Below are 17967 nucleotides of genomic sequence, written 5' to 3' on the forward strand. Positions count from 1 at the left end.
TGTAAATTTTTATTATTCTCTTCAATTGACTGCTTCATTTATTGAGCATATTTAATAGCTGTGCAGGATAGAGTTTGGTTTAAAAACACCGAAGTTATTCACGAATGTTTTTCCCACAATTTTAGAATAAGTGAAGAGGGCTTGCGTGTTTATGTATGTGTGTGTTATGTAAGTGTCAACATGTGTGCCCTTGAGTACAACGAAACTTGAATGTCTGTAAAGGCAATTAAGAACTGTAAAGGGGGTTTCGTAGTCGTGCCCTTTGCGCAATTAGCGGCTTGGTTACTTAGTGTAGGCAAATTGTTTCTTTGTACTGAACAATTCCAGTTTGTTTTTATCTTCCACAGGGTAACATCGTTTAAAATGGGAGCGTTGCAAATATTTACATAAATAATTATTTGTTACGTATATTTTGTAATGTTAATTAAAAAATTATGATTGCGGATTTCTATAAAAAGCAACACTTGCAAATTAAAACCATAGTTGTTGTCTACTCTTCAAGCCGTAAAGCAGCTACGATTGTTGTCATGAAGCTAGCTACCGCATTTTTAATTGGTATAACAATATGATAAATAAAGTATTGTACCCAACATTCCAATATACTGTTTCATTTCCAGTTAGTTACTTCCTTATATGCTGCACCGATCTCTGCAGTAGCGTTTCGATTCCTTTATGTGGATGCCCTTCCACCACTACACGATCCGACTGTTTGAGTGGAACCACCAGGAAAGGATCACATTGTCCCGAACAACCAGCCCAGCAAACCCAACCAACTCAACCAAGACCAAGACAAACACAACCAACTCAACCAACTCAACCGACACAACCAACACAACCAACACAGCCAACTCAACCAACTCAACCAACTCAACCAACTCAACCGACACAACCGACACAACCAACACAACCAACTCAACCAACACAACCAACTCAACCAACTCAACCAACTCAACCAACACAACCAACTCAACCGACACAACCAACACAACCAACTCAACCAACACAACCAACACAACCAACTCAACCAACTCAACCGACACAACCAATTCAACCGACACAACCAACTCAACCAACTCACCAACTCAGCCAACTCAACCAACTTAACCAACTCAACCAACTCAACCAACTCAACCAACTCAACCAATTAAATCAACTCAACCAACACAACCAACTCAACCAACTCAGCCACCTCAACCAACTTAACCGATACAACCAACTCAACCAACTCAACCGACGCAACTAACACAACCAACAAGACCAACAAAACTAACGAGACCCATTCGAAGATTTACTCTTTACTACTCATAAACTTATATGTGGTCCTTGTGGTAAACCGTGTGTCGACTGCCCGCAAAATGACCTGCTTTGCCAAAAGCTCCTCACTCATGAGGGATCTTAGGCGTGTGTGCTCTTAAGTCATCGTAGTTTAAGAATATACATGTTTCGTGCCAGAATGTTAGAATGGAACAATTTTTTTAAGAAAAATAACAGGGAAAATCGATCTAAAATTTTGTATATTGGAAATCGTCATCAGGGACCGAAGCGGTATGACTTAACACTTCATGGTACATTTGTTATGCGTTAGTGCCTGATTTTGACTAGATTGAATTAAATGTATTTTCAAAATTTTTTAAAAGTCCATTCAAGTTAATTATTTTTAGCATTTCATTATATAATAGTTTTTCTTCAATCCTATTACTATCCTATTACAAATTTAACTAACTACGATTAATGTTGTTTCACAAAAATATTAAAAAGGAATGCTGCATTTCATATCAGTAAGTTTTATTTCATAACCAAGTTTTTCACTGTGCTTATTGTTAATATCGTCAGGATGTCAATCGGCCCATATTAAATAACTTTTTAAGTACCCGTTTATTAAATACAAATGATGACCTCAGCCTTTGGCCTGATCTCGATTTAAATGACCACTTTGGCTTTCTTCACTTAATGCCTAAGCATAGATAATAATTATTTTAATTTTCTCTCAGATTGACTGCTTCTTTTATATAGCATATTCAATTACTGTGCCTGGGGCAATACCAAATATTAGCTGAACCTGACGTTTGTCAGGAGCACCTTTATTTATTTTCAAGCTTAAGCAGCTTCATATAGCATCGACTATTTGTACAATATTTTTTTTAAAAGATATTTTTACACTGACCCTATTCACTATATTTTCTTATTGAATTTAATTTCATTTTAGTCTCAGAGGATATTAATGCTGCAAAGATAGTATATTTTCAAACCCATGGAATAGAGGTAAATAAAAGGATATCATAATATTTAATTGGGTGGGTATCATAGACCAGCCGAGAATTTCAAGGAATGTTTTTCCCACAGTGTGAGACAGTGTGTGTGTGGGTGATGTTAGTGTCAGCATGTGTGCCTTTGTGTACAACGAAACTTGAATGTCTGTAAAGGCAATTTAGCACTGTAAAGGGGGTTTCGTAGTCGGGCCCTCTGTGAGCTGTTTGCTTGTACTGAAGAATTCCAATTTGTTTTTAGCTTCCTCTGGATAACATTGGTCAAATTGGGCGTATTGCAAATATTGACATATCTATTTTTATACATTTATTTTCAAAACTTATTTATACAATTGTGATCGCGGATTCCTATAAAAAGCAGAAGTGGCCAATAAAAACCACAGTTGTTGTCTACTCTTCAAGTCGTAAAACAGATAAGATTGTTGTCATGAAGCTGGCTACCGTATTTTTTATTGGTATAACAATATAATAAATTAACAAAATATTGTACCCAATATTCCAATATGCTGCTTCAATATACTGTTCCAGCTGGTTACTTTCTTATATGCTGCACCGATCTCTGCAGCAGCGGCTCGATTCCGTTATGTGGATGTCCCTCCACCACTACTCGATCAGACTGCACAAGTAGAACCACCACGAAAGGACCAAATTGTTCCTCACAGCCATCCCAGCCAACCCAGCCAACCCAACCAACTCAACCGACGCAACCCACTCAACCAACTCAACCACCACACTCTCAACCAACCCAACCAACTCAACCAACTCAACCGACTCAACCACCACATACTCAACCTACCCAACCAACTCAACCAACTCAACCGACTCAACCGACTCAACCACCACATACTCAACCTACCCAACCAACTCAACCGACACAACCCACCCAACCACCACACACCCAACCCACCCAACCCACACAACCAACTCAGCCCACTCAACGGCCACATACACAACCAACTCAACCAACCCAACCAACTCAGCCGACGCAGCCGACTCAACCAACTCAACCGACTCAACCAACACAACCGACACAGCAAACGAAACCCACGCAAGGACCTATTTGTGGTCCTGGTGGTAAGCCGTGTGTCGACTGCCCGCCAAATAACCTGCTTTGCATAAAGCTCCTAACTCATCTGAATGATCTTAAGCGTATGGTGGAACGATGTGTCTGTGGTTAAAATTTTAATTTAATATAGTTTTGGGTTACACATGTTTCGTGTCAGCCGATCTGGGGTAGAATTTTTTGTTTTTTTAATTTTTAGCATAACAGGGGCAAAATCAATATGGAATTTTTTATAATGGTAATCGTTATCAGGCACCGAAGCGGTATGACTTAACACTTCATGGTACATCTGTTATGCTATAGTGCCTGATTTTGATTAGTTTGAAATAAATGTATTTTCAGAATTTTTTTAAAAGTCCATTAATAGTCAATTAATCTTAGCATTTTATTAAATAATAGTTGTTTTTTTTTGCAATTCTATTACTATCCTATTCCAAATTTAACTAACTACGATTAAAGTTGTTTCAAAAAAATATTAAAAAGGAATGCTGCATTTCATATCAGTAAGTTTTATTCCATAACCAAGTTTTTCACAGTGCTTATTCTTAATATCTTCGGGCTGTCAATCTGCCCATTTTAAATAGCCTTTCAAGTACCCGTTTATTAAATACAACTGATGACCTCAGCCGTTGGCCTGATCTCGATTTAAAAGACCCCTTTGGTGTCACAAATAGAAACGTTGCCATTTTTAAACCCTGAACCCATCGAAAATGGGTAAAAGGGTATAATGTTTTTGTGTAAAAGTAAATGTATGTAACAGGCAGAAAGAAGCATCTTTGACCCCATAAAGTGTATATATTCTTGATCAGCATCAATAGCCGAGTCGATCCAGCCATGTCTGTCTGTCTGTTGATCGAGTTTATTTACAATATTCGATAACCTGACCCGTTTCCAAGAAATCGATCAAAATCGATATTGAAATTCTTTTTTATTTATTTTTTTTTTTTTGCTAATTGGGTAAATAATAAGAGAGTGAATCACCAAACTTGTCATGTTGCACCTAAAATAGTATATATATATCATGTATCTTTAAAGTAAATAAACCAGTTTATGCTGCCCACCAATATAAGCCACAATTATATAATACACGAATATTCTATAGTAAAATAAGATCCACAAATCTCATCAAAATCTTTTGAGAAACGCAGAAGATATTAAATAAAACATTTTGGAGGAATTTCTGTATACATGTACACACACACATTCAAGCGCATTTTTTTTCTTTCTATCAGCAGCATTGCAATTGCGATTGCGCTGTTTTCTGTGCTGCTGTTAAATTTCGTTGGTTTCTCGGTAAAATTTAATTATTGGTTTGGCTGTAGTTTTAATTAATTAATAATTAATTTCATTTATCTTTATTTTAACAAAAGAGCGCGTAACGCGGGCTGCATTTGATGTTGGCAGATGGTTCAGGGTATCCCCTGAACAGGAGCTCCCGACTAGAACCTTTTGTTATGCTTTTATTTATGCCAAGCATAGAAAATAATTATTTTAATTTTCTCTCAGATTGACTGGTTTGTTTATTTAGCATTTTAAATTGCAATTTTAGTTGTCTCAGAGGATATTAATGCTGCAAAGATAGTATATTTTTTTAAACCCATCGAATGGGGGTAAATAATAAAAGGGTATCATGAAATTCAATTGTATCAATGTGGGTAATACAACATTTTACTCATTCGGATGGGTATCATAGACCAGCCGAGAATTTCATAAAGATTGGATTAAAAACAGCGAAGTTATTCAGGAATGTTTTTCCCACAGTGTGAGACTAAGTGTGTCTGTAGGTGATGTAAGTGTCAGCATGTGTGCCTTTGTGTACAACGAAACTTGAATGTCTGTAAAGGCAATTAAGAACTGTAAAGGGGGTTTCGTAGTCGGGCCCTTTGCGCAATTAGTGGCTGGGGTACTTAGTATAGGCGAGTTGTTTCTTTGTACTGAACAATTCCAATTTGTTTTTATCTTCCGCGGTTAAAATGGGAGCGTTGCAAATATTTACATAAATAATTATTTTTTACATATATTTTGAAATCTTATTTATACAATTGTGATCGCGGATTCCTATAAAAAGCAGCACTTGCAAATTAAAACTATAGTTGTTGTCTACTCTTCAAGACGTAAAGCAGATAAGATGGTTGTCATGAAACTGGCTACTGTATTTTTTATTGGTATAGCAATATAATAAATTAACCTAGTATTGTACCCAACATTCCAATATACTGTTTAATTTCTAGTTAGTTACTTCCTTATATGCTGCACCGATCTCAGCAGCAGCGCTTCGATTCCTTTATGTGGATGCCCCTCCACCACTACGCGATCCGACTGTTTGAGTGGAACCACCAGGAAAGGATCACATTGTCCCGAACAACCAGCCCAGCAAACCCAACCAACTCAACCAACTCAACCGACGAAACCCACTCAACCAACACAACCAACTCAACCAACTCAACCAACTCAACCGACACAACCGACGCAACCAAATCGACGGATACGCAGACATGCAACCCAACCAACTCAACCGACACAACCAACTCAACCGACACGACCAACTCAACCGACACAACCAACTGAACCAACACAACCGACACAACCAACTCAACCAACTCAACCAACTCAACCCACACAACCAACTCAACTAACGCAACAAATTCGACGGGCACGCAGACCACCGACCAATACAACCAACACAACTAACACAACCAACACAACTAACACAACTAACACAACCAACACAACCAACACAACCAATACAACCAACACAACCAATACAACCAACACAACCAACACGACCAACACAACCAATACAACCAACACAACAAGGGCAAACTCGATCTGGAATTTACTATAATGGAAATCGTTGTCAGGATCCGAAACTTTTATGACTTAAAAAATGCTTAACATTTCAACGAGAATAATTCTTATTATTTTATTTTAATTTTGAATGCTATAAGCCATTCAAACCTATGTTTCTGTAGCGATATCTTCATGAAAAAATATAACACTTCGTGGTATATCTGTTATGATTTAGTCTCTGATTTTGACTAGTCCGAACTACAGTTTTAGTTTGAATTAAATATATTTTCAATGTTTCGCAAAAGTTTAAAAATAAACAACTTAAATTTATGTGCGCCATTCAGGTACAGCTATTGGATGAACGCACAAAAATAAAATAAAAACAAAAAGCAAAAAGTTCCTTTCGAATTCCCAGTCCGAACACTTTAAAAACAATTTTCTACCAAGCGAACTTTAACTGAAGCGAATAAAAGATGCTGCGAACGGGGCTCTGACTATTTATTTGCTCCAAATTGCATTGGAGAGGGCTGAGCTGTGTGTGAACAGTTCAAACTACCCCTCCCAAAAGCACACACACAGTCTTACACAAACACAAAGATTCGCTGGGAAAATCATTCACACGTAACAGCATTGAGACACCTCCAGTGGGGTTGGGGCCCTGGCACACTCGCTTGTTGTTGTTTTTGGCGTGCTAAAGAAACTTTGCCTCATAACTTCACATTGAAGAAGATGCATATGCAACACGTTCGTGCCATTCAGTGTTGCACCACCTTCCGGCCTCGACCAACTTGCAATTGAGTGCTGTTATATACGTATCTACAAATCCTTTTTCCCAAGTAGATTTTGCAAATATGTGTACATATGTATATACTCCATTTGTACGCATACACATATATGTGAGGAGACGGCTGCTACGTTTTTCACACATTGCGACTTTGGCAGCAGAAAGACTGCTTCCAGGTATTTGAAATGAACTGAAACTCGACTCATTTGAACTTAAATGAACTGAACTGAACTGTCCTGAACTTGGTTGAGCTCAACGGAAATGTAACTGATGAAAATGTGAGAGCGTCGAGTTAATTGAAAAATAGTGTTTGCTATTTTATGACACTGCCCGCAACTCTGTTGACAATTCTCAGACAAAAGGTCAATAGATGGTTGTGGTTGGTCTTTTAATTTTTAATTAGTATGCAGGAGTTGTTACTTGATGCTTTCTGGCTCGGGGCTAGGAATTTTTTATCCAGTGGCATATTTTTTTTGTATCAACAATGAAATAAATTTCTAATTTCTTGATTTATGACCATAAGCAATCTATGTGGATATTTCACTGAATTATAAAAACGTTAAGATTTAAATTATATTTTTAGTTTAAAATCTCTAAACTCTAAATTTAATATGGCTTTTGGTATTGTTACAAGTTTAGAATTTAGTTACAAATCATCAAACTTTTATAAATATCTCTAGCAACTATGGCCTTCGGCTTAAGTAGTACTACATCCACAAGTAACGAGTTCCATTCCTCGTATTCAGTTGCCTAACTGACTAGGTTACAAAGACAACTGAAATATGTTCAGGAAACTAGTTTTATATATACATATATATATATGTTTGTTTGTTTGTTGTAATTGTATTTATTTTAACATATTTATAAGTAGTGTCATTTTTATCATTTACTTGGCTCATTATTGAAACGCTTGTTTAGCAATGTTCCCTGATTTTAGTCCAAATTCTATGGTGTGCCAAATATTAATGCTTATGCGATGTTTATTAATTAATTAATTAAAGTAAAGCTGATATTGTTATTAGATAATCCTATGCTTAAACGTATGAACAGGATAACTGATGGCGGATTTACGATATGTGCGTAATTTTGCAATATACATATACCCATATATATATATTTCTGTTTATACTAGTATTCGTTGTTGTGGACACTGATAAATTACTTTTATTATTTATTAACCAATAAGAAAATGGAACTTAATTTCCCTTAGACTGAAAACCAAATCTATGATATGATAGTAGCTTTTCAAACAAGTTTTCAATAATGAGCAGCAAAGGCCTTAAATACTTAATAATTACAGTGACATTTTTTTTTGTACCCATCAAAAACAATTTTCGATTATAAGCTTCTTTGAAATATTATATAAAAAAAAGTCTGTAAATGAATATTTGCTACAGAGAAAATGAAATTCGCATTGCAAATACCTATTTGTAATTAAAGCTTTTAAAGCTACATATACAACCTAGATGCCACATGATCAAAAATCGAACTAAATTGGGCATAAAAAATTGTCTTTCCTTCTTATATGGTTAAATGACGTAGTCTATAAGGAATTTTGATAAACATAAGCGAGCTTATCACAACACAAACATATACGAATAATTAAAACTAATTAACAATGTTACTACAATTCGCATTTAACATTAATATAAATATGAGAACTGCGGATAGGCATATTGTAATTAATCACAATTTAATATGCAAAAAAGATTTAAAACAAGTTTTCATAACTTGTGCCTTTTGAGATGATCAGAAACTCTAGAGTTTCCATTTAAGGAAATCCAACATATCGTGTTTTGTCAGGAGTATTCTTAGACTTCTATAGTACGACGGTTGAATAGTTAGCCTTCATTCGAACTGAGACTCAGCTCAGTATGAATGAGTGTGATTTACTCTTGCCGTTCTTGCTGATCATCGCAACGGGACCTGTTGGGACAAGAGCAGAGAGTGAAACGTGAAGAAATAACATCTTAGATATGCAAAACACTCTAAATGTACCTTCAGTATCCGAAGCGCTTGCCACACCCATCAGTTTAAGCGATTGAAAGAGTGCGCCCAGGTTTGAGCGGCCATCTAAGAATTCGCTGTTCAAACGCACCACGGCAGACTTTTTGTTTTTGGTCTGTGTATGCCAGACAAGAATTTCGGTGCAATTCGCGCCTTTGGGCTCAATTTGATCAATACGCAATCCAATGCTGCGCAGAAACAAATCCTCCTCGTAGCCCGGCTTGTAGGGCATATTTACATTGGGATACTGCGACATGTAGGCCAAGCTCACAGCAAATCCAGCCATGTCAACAGGCCAGCGCCGACCCGCCACCCAAGAGTCCAGAAAGGCAACTACTTTACCCTGAGAAAAAAAAAAAAAAAATAGGGATCAGTTCATAGTAAATATATTTTTCTTTATATACTCACATCACGCACTACCGGCACACTGACCGCATATTCTGCTATCAGTCCAACAGGAAACATGGAGACTCGCTGCGTCTGCCTTATTTCCGAGAAAAGTCTCAGATCATAAGTATTGTCGTCGTCACCAAAATACAGTACACCATTAGTTATGTTTTGTTGATGCAGCCATTGCAGTGCTGCACGTCGATTGGCCACGCCCCGCGGCGCCGGCTTCGATTTACGAAACTCACTGGGCATCGGACTGGCCATATGTGCATAGGGAATACCTGAGATATATATGTTTACATTAGAAACAGAGCTTATAACTGAGCCCGACTCTCATTTATGCCACATGATCGTATTAACTAAAAACTATTAACCTAAAGGCGGGCTTGCTAAGATTTTATTTATAGCAACTATGCTTTACTCTCTTGAGTGATAAAACTCTATTTGTAATATTTCCACATCTAACTTCACTTGGCACATCTGATTCCTGGTAGTAATTGATATTTGATGTAAATAAACCTACCAAAACCACTTAACAGCGTGTCCAGAAACGTATCACATCTCTCTTGATCATTGGCCACCAGCCAGTAGAGTCGAGGCACATGGAGCAGCGTGTATGCCAGACGCTTCAGTTCCGGTATTTGTTCGCGTCTGGGATATGTGGGCGTTACGAAATAAATCACAGGCAGCTGTGCGTAGGCACTACGGGGCTTATCTTGTATATAGACGCGACGATCCTCAGGGCTTTCGCTGCATATGTGCAGCGGTTCATTCAGAGCGTGCCCAGTTGTACTATCTGCAAAAAAGTAGAGAGAGAGAGAGAGAGAGAGAGAGAGAGAGAGACAGAGAGAGAAAGGGTGAGGAAATTATTTAGTGATCCGCCTAAAGTTGGGCAATGCAAAAATGAGCACGAATGTGTTATTTTTGGTCCCCTCTGCCGAAGCCACTGGCCAAGAAAAAACAGCTCGCAATGATTCGCAACTGTGTGAATCTCTTTTAACACTCAAATATTGTGTGCTTTTCATGTGGCTACAAATAACACTTCAAGTTCGCTATGATAACAATTCCGCCCGACTATTTATAATTTATCTAATTACCTGCCCCGTACAGTCGGGTCAGCCCAGACGTTGTTATATATACATAAAAAAACATCGCTCGTGTGATCTGTCAACTTTTGTAGTTATGTCTCTACATCTTGAAATTACAACTAAGCGAATACGTTTGTTGTAAGAGCTAATCTAGAATATGATTTGCTTCAAATAGGATGTAATTAAACAGAATCTCTCTCAACTGTGATGCGAAAAACGTAGAGATTTACGTATTGACTGTACGTCATTATGCCAGCTATATAAATAACTTGTGAACACCCTGTACCCATTGAAATTATTTAAAAAGTAAAATTAGGAAAACATTGGTGTGTAGTTGCAAGCCTTTTTGCAACCAATTAATTCTAACTGCTTGTGCAGCGAAATTCAAACACTTAGATTAGTTTTCAAATGGATTTATTTGCCGCGCAGGGCACTTATTAGAATTTATAAGTTTTAAATTGTTGCTTGGCAGCCAACTCGAATTAGTTGTGCCTAGGTTGCGATCAAAACGAAAGACTGACTGGTTATGACAATATGTAAAGCGAATCGAAACGAAACTCCAATAAGACGCTCGCCGGTTAGAGCGAAGGGCAGCAATGCAAGCAAAGCAATTCAGAAGGAGAGTGGACAGCAGCTTACAAAGAGCGCGCAAAAAAACTATTTGCTCTTAGGCTGTAATTATGATTGTTATTTTCTGCTGTTGGATGATGTCCGCAGCCGTCGGTGTTATCTCTGCTGTTACTTGACCAAACAATTGGTCTATTTTATATATGCAAGAAATTATGCTTAGGGCTTTTTCAGTATATATCTGATCAGCATATATTCTTGATCTGGATCTGAACTACGAAATGATCTCAAGGAACTATAAAATATGTGAATGATACGCAAAACAACTGTCATTATGTTTTTTAGTACCTTTTCATCAACTCAAAATTGATAAATATCGATGCTCTGCCACTTCGTGCGTATCTTATCTTATTATGGGAATAGTTAAGAGTATCATCCCGTATAGAGAACTCGTGTTTATATTTTGTTCTGCGATTTATTATTGAAGAATTTGATAAATAGACGCATTGATGACTGGGACTAAAAACTTAATTTGATAATAGTACGTATTCAGTGATATGTGTGTAAATTCATTGGTGAACAATATTATTAGGTCCGTTGATAAGGTTGCAAAAAGATTGCAGTATCGACAGCTTCGTACATTGAGGATATATAGAAACTTATTTAACAAATATTTAGTAATCTATGAAATTCGAAAATTGCTTGGGGAATTAGAAATTTCTAGAACTAATATGAGTCATTAAACACCTAGAGTCTACAATTTTGTTGCTTCAATTGCATTTTGCAGTAACTTTTTTAAAGGTCATTGCGTAGAAAATCTCCTTAAATCAGTCGATTGTTAAAATAAGAATTAACATTAATTTTTTAGATTTCATTGAGTGGCATAGTTAAATAGGCATAGATTTTTGACAAATTCGAAACACATTTGAACCGTAAAGCGGTTTAATTGCGAATGATTCCTGTACTTAAAATAACTTGTTTCATAGTTGAAGGGCCATAAACATTTTACCTGGCTAATCGTAGTCGTAATCGAATGAACCTAATTTCGCTCAAGATTTTCTCTATGCATTGACCTTGTTGTGCCCGCAAATAAAATCGCTTAAAAATATCAAAATGAAATTCAATTACTTAATGGACTGTCGCATAGACAGTATGATAAGTATATATACACATGTAATTGTTAATTCATCTGCCTTTCCTATATTTTATGCAAATGTGCGTTAATGTGTATTTCAATCTTCCATAACGATAAAAAAAAGGCATTAAAAAAATTCCCTTGATAGATCTGTTTAGCCCAAAACACGCGAGCCTAAAGACAAGCGGCCCATTATAACAGCCCAAAACAAGATATGTGAACGTCGATAACTTTCACGTGTGCGCATTAACGGTAATAGGTATAATTGTTGTGGTTGCTGGCCATCTATCAATATTGAGCACATAAATTACAAGGGGGCAACCACATCGTCCTGTTGCAACAGGGCTCAATTTAATCACTAATTAAATATTGACTTGGCCCATGAGACGGCTCAGCCATGCCCAACAGAGGAAACAATGCCGCCTCAAGGGGCTGCCGGGCCCATTGTAAGGGTGGCAAACATCATAGGTAAAGTGTTTACCCTTATACTTGCGTAAATTTATTAGATACCGACAATCGAGTATTTGCATATATCAGAAATGTCATAAAATCACAACGTGCGCCCCATCAGATACATATATATATATATGTCTAATTTATTAGGCACCTGGTTCTCATTCACAAGCGGTTTTGTATGCCTGCCATAAACACCTGATAAGGCACACATTTTATCAGGGTCGCGATAGTAATAAAAAAAAACCCATGTATAGTATTTTCACTATTTATTATGGCTCACGTCTGCAGGGCGAGACATTTTGCAATTAAAATGATTTGAGCTATGGGTGTTTTTTCCCAAAGCATTTACCTTTATTAAAATGGTTTTGTTTTTATCAATTCAATACGTTCCGTTAATAGCCTCTTGAGAATCGAAATGCGATTCTACCCACGCCTGAACGTGATTCATGGGTCGTATTCAATGATCAGCGTTTTTGAATGAATCATGTGAGTTCTGCGATAACATATAAGTAATTATAAGTTAATAAACGGCTTTGCCGGGCCCTCAAACTGTAATCAGCAGTCGAGAGATTTTGAAACTTGTCCACAATGAACTACAAAACTACAATTTTTAATCATTCGTATAACAATTTTTGGATATCAGTTAAATTTATAAATTGTTAACTGTACAAGCCTTTTCGAATTGGGCAATAACGAGCCAAGTCTGAATAATGGCTTATAAGAGATTTAAGTATAAAGTATTGAGAAAAATTTCCCACTGTGGAATTGCAATAGAAACTTATGCAAAAAATGCATAATAAATAATTGATATCCGTGGAAATGTTTACTTTTTTATTTTTTTATAATACGATATTGTATTTATTATAATTTATTTGAATATAAGAAAATGTTTCCAAACAACATTTTTGTGAATGATATGTTATCCCATATTATATTCGACCACAATACATTTAACCCATTGTAATCGATTGACATATGTAAAGTATTAGAGTCAGTTGTTCTAGATTACTTATTAAATTAGTCGGAGAGTCCATACATCAACTACTCTATTGTATATATATATTAAAATTTGTTCTCTATGCACGTGCTGTTCTGTTGCCAACAATTTGCCTAATCGCGTGCAATTTGAATGGCAACTTTGGGTCAGCCCCAACGGAACGACCGGATAAATGCATGGGTATAATTTAAAAATCGTAAATATTTATGTAGAAAATTTTAGTCCGTGACATGTCCAAAGTGCATCAACTGTGCCAGCCTGTAAAAACAAAAGCAATGGCAAAAGCAAAAGCAGGCGGCACGCGGAATTCGAATTTTGGAAATCGACCAACTATTTCAGGGGGCCAATAAACTAGACAAATTGAAAATGGGCCTAAAGCTGAGAATTGCCAATTCCAATATATACACTAAAAGCAATCGAGAGTCGAAAATCAACGCAAACGCAACGAAAAGGCGGCACCAATTGGCAAGGTGTACGGAATCGGGTCGTGAATCGGAGGCGATAGCTTTAAAAAGGCAATTAACTGTTCGTTTAAAAAATTACCATATATATTTAAACTATACAGCCGAGCCGAGTGTGGAAAAACGGCAATTAGGCGATTGTGAAATATGTCCAAGTCGTTTGAGATCTGCGAGACTTGACAGTTTACAATTTTGATTGATTGAGCAATTTCTGGGCCTGGAATTAAATATGCAACTATCCTATTTACTGTTTGCTTTTTATATTTTCAAGCTAATTATTTGCTGAAGCTATATTGATTTTCAGTTAGGAAATGAATCGTAAACCGTTTTGTAAACTCGAATCTTATGGTTATTGTAGTTATTGAATTACTTTGTTTGCTTGCAACAGAATTATTCTATGAAAAGGAGTATTTATTTATAGCTAGATTTGTCGGATCATTTCATAAGAAATTTAAATTTTAGCTCTCCAGAAATGCCATACCAATCTTATAAATGATGTCACCCTCGCTGGCTTTGCGGCTAATAAATATTTACGCTAAATTGGTTTCTCGGTCAAACAAGCTTTTAAAATTGCGCAATGATCAAGAGGATGACAGTACGCTTGAATGGAACATGCCCACAAATTTGAAACTTTCAAGAAAATATTGCGTTTAATGATATATTGAATGCGGGAAGCCGAAGCCATAATAGTTTTAATAGCTCATTTGAAATTCTAAACACACATCAAAGACGCCTTCCGGATGCGAATCGGTGTCCGGGTCCGATGCGAATCGCGTGTTGATGCACCGCCGGAACAATGGAGAATATCGATCGAAATGTGAACCAGGCGAAATTATCTAATAAATTACGTATAAGAAATTAAAACCAGAGCCGGAAAATGTGGCCTTGGCATGGCACCGTGACCGAAAATGCGATGGCTATTAAAACGCACGAAGATATTTGCGGAACGGGTGACGGGTATCGATAAAATATATTGCTGAAAGAGACAATGCTTGGCAAATTAGGCCAATTACGGCTAAATAATAAATAGTAACAACAACAACAACAACAACAACATCAGTTAATAAACCAACTAAGGCAAACCCAAGCAGACCCACCCGTCAGCTTAGACGGAGTGATTGCCGTAACACTTTGGAGCCAAGCCAACGGCTGTCCGGAGAAATGTGAGAGTGAGAGTGAACGACAGTGATAGTTATATAGACAGAAAGAGAGGGTGCGAGAGAGCGCGAGTGCGAGCAGTAGTGAGAGGCTTTTGGTGGTCGAGTGTTTGCTCGTTAGTCAGTTGGTTAGTTTACTTGTTTACCCTTTCAAAGGGTGGGCATTGTGACTATGTAAGGAAATGTGTAACGCCTCGAGGGAGACATTCTTTCGGAAGCGAAGTGACAAAAAAATAAATAATACAATTTTATGGCTGTCATAGGAGCCATAAATAAATACAACTTTTGAAATTGACTGACATTACAACTTACATCTTTCATAAGACTTAATATGGTCTTCGTTTAAGTTTTTAAATTAAATGTCATGTAGTCACAATATTCAGAACTATTTACCTAAAGTAATCGTTGACTCAATATATTGGGTATAGATTTCAAAGCAACATGTGAAAAACAAATCTGCAAGCGTATTCAACAGTCAGCGTAAAGAAAATATCTGGTATAGCGGGGGCTGGGGATAAGCTATAGTGACTTATTAAACACCTCACCACGAAAGTTAACCCATTTTTAACTGAGTTTTTTAACGGGCATAAAAATGATGTGCAAATAATCATTTTTTCAGTTTTGAGATGGATTTATAAGGACGAACTGCACTAGAAAATCAAAAGTCCCAAAAAACGAGTATTGTGTAGCGCGCTCGAAAAGTGAAAGTCTTGGCTAAGATTCACCTTTAAATAGCTTACGACTGTGTTGCAACAATGCATTGCCAGGCTGGCGGGCAAGAGGGGAGCTACGAATGATATGTATATGTATGTGTACATGTGTGTATGTATGGTATGTAAAGTGATAAGGACAGACCGCCGGCTCAGACAGTTAAGGTCTGATTAACTGGTCATTCACTTGTATCAGGAAAATAATACAGAAAATAAAAAATGTACAAATAAGACTTGGAATTGAAATATGGATTGTTGAGCGTTTGGATGAATGAATTATGGGGACTGTGGAGAATGGAGTATAGGCTTACGTATGCGTCCATGATTGCGCTTGCTTATGGTTGCTTTGAATGGATGGTCGTGTGGAATCATCTGCATCCCTAAGATTAGTTTTAGGTGCCGCCGCTTACCTTTGCCGTTATGCGGCTCATAGATACCATTGGCATCCTCCGCTCCGTCATCGCCCCGGCCCGCCGATTGGGGACTGACAAAGAAGTAGCCGACGAAGCAAACTCCGACCACAATCAGCAGCAGCATGATGCAGTAGCTCCGCCTGCATGTCCCTGCACCTCTCAGTCGTGGCGCCATGCCCATGGACGGCAGCTGGTCGCCTGTGGCCAGCAGCTGCTGTGGATAGCAGCGTGTATGGAGGTGCTGGTACTGGCTGCTCCGCTCGGTCCGGCCGCTCGACTGCTCGTCGTCGTCTTCAATTGCCCAGCGCTCGTCGTTGTCGTCGGATGCTTGCGGCTCGAGTGGTTGGTAATAGGCACTTGGCATTGTGCGACTGGCCTACAGCGGGGCACAGCTGTCGCAGCTTCTAAGGGGTGGTGGCAGTGGCAACTGCAACTGCAACTGCGGCAGCTGATGATTGAGACGCAGACGGCGGCAGAGATGACGACAGCGCCGGGCTGTGTTTGCCATTTGTGTGCGGACTTGACTTTAGCCCGAAAATTGCTGTGTTGCGCGATTTATTGAATCTCTCCTCTACTCTCTCCTCTCCTATCTCTGCATGCTATATATATGTATATATATGTTATATATATCTACAACGGCACAATTTGGTCATAGCCTCGCGTTTACTTTTTAATTTTCAGCAATACAAAATACTCTTATTATTGTTATTATTATTATTCCGCCTTGGCCATTACTATTACGCTTATTATTATTAATATTATTATTATTATTATATGGCAGTTGTCGCCTCACAAAAGTTTATAAACAACATACAAACGCACACTTGCACTCGCACACACAACACGCTCGAATAAGAGAACGCCGCCTGCTTTTTAGCTGTTAAGCAAAACACAAATGAAAAAAGTGTTGCTTAATATGCGATTATTTATTTCGGCTGTTATTCCATTCGCTTTTGTTGTTGTCTCGATGAGTTTGACAGCAGCACTGACGGCTGTGCCAGACAGCCCACTTTTGTCTGAGAGCGCACTGTCGATTGAACCTATACGCGCGCTCTCTCTCTTTCTCTCTCTCTCTCACTCACTCACTCGCTCATAGCGTTTCACAGAGTTGCTTTGCAACGCATCATTTTGTGGTTGATGTCTTCGCTTGCGATGACAGTTTCGAATTTTATTTAAATGAAATGGCGGCTTTTTTAAAAAGAAAAAAATTATGTTCGCTTGAGAGAGAGAAATTATGAAAAAATGATCCACAATCAAAATCAAATACATCTAGTTTGATAAGAACCCTTTGTGACTGTGAGTATGGTTATAATTAGTTATAAGTTATTCAAATGCCGAAAGTGCTGACTGCCGATTTCAACTTGCGAAAAATGTAAGTTTGTTTTCGAATTGCTGGCACAAAATAAAAATAGGCGGGACCGGAAAATCCCTGGCGTTTATTATGTTTTCTAAGAAGTCGTAGCCAAATTCAAACGCATATAAATCCTAAGTTCATTGAGAAATATAGAGAAAAAAAAACTATGAAAAGGATTAATTTTTGAGCTATTTCTATTGAAACAATTGTTTAATGGGAAATATACATTTCAGTGCTTGGCTACGGATATCTTGGATAACAACAAATGCTCAGGGTTTTCCCAATCCCAACTATTTCTATTCAAAAAAGAAAATATGGATTTATGAAA

The 17967-nt window shown here is 37.5% G+C and overlaps 2 protein-coding genes and 1 non-coding gene across 4 annotated transcripts; 2 read left to right on the forward strand and 1 right to left on the reverse strand.

Annotated features, from left to right (window-relative positions):
- The first annotated feature begins 496 nt into the window (after window positions 1-496).
- LOC138911209 (sporozoite surface protein 2-like) lies at window positions 497-3633 on the forward strand. Its single transcript, XM_070208985.1, has 4 exons — window positions 497-555; window positions 618-1240; window positions 2754-3341; window positions 3583-3633. Exons 1-4 carry the CDS (start codon window positions 528-530, stop codon window positions 3631-3633), a joined length of 1290 nt encoding a protein of 429 aa, XP_070065086.1. The 5' UTR covers window positions 497-527.
- Window positions 3634-5410: 1777 nt separating this feature from the next.
- Window positions 5411-6347, forward strand: LOC26531565 (uncharacterized). The gene is made up of 2 exons (XR_011416564.1): window positions 5411-5495; window positions 5562-6347. It is a non-coding gene; the product is annotated as an uncharacterized protein (transcript).
- A 1519-nt stretch (window positions 6348-7866) lies between these two features.
- Window positions 7867-17272, reverse strand: GlcAT-S (Glucuronyltransferase S). Of its 2 annotated transcripts, none has more exons than XM_015169844.3 (5): window positions 16184-17272; window positions 9825-10097; window positions 9320-9582; window positions 8903-9254; window positions 7867-8830 (listed from the first exon to the last, which is right to left on the reverse strand). In XM_015169844.3, the coding sequence occupies exons 1-5, from the start codon at window positions 16647-16649 to the stop codon at window positions 8769-8771; spliced, it is 1416 nt and encodes a 471-aa protein (XP_015025330.1). In that variant the 5' UTR covers window positions 16650-17272; the 3' UTR covers window positions 7867-8768. The 2 variants fall into 2 exon arrangements, with proteins under 2 accessions (XP_015025330.1, XP_002057776.1); XM_002057740.4 differs by having other exon boundaries at window positions 16283-17271.
- Between the last annotated feature and the right edge of the window lie 695 nt (window positions 17273-17967).

The sequence above is a fragment of the Drosophila virilis genome, chromosome 4 (assembly GCF_030788295.1).
Source record: "Drosophila virilis strain 15010-1051.87 chromosome 4, Dvir_AGI_RSII-ME, whole genome shotgun sequence".
NCBI classification, from domain to species: Eukaryota; Metazoa; Arthropoda; class Insecta; order Diptera; family Drosophilidae; genus Drosophila; species Drosophila virilis.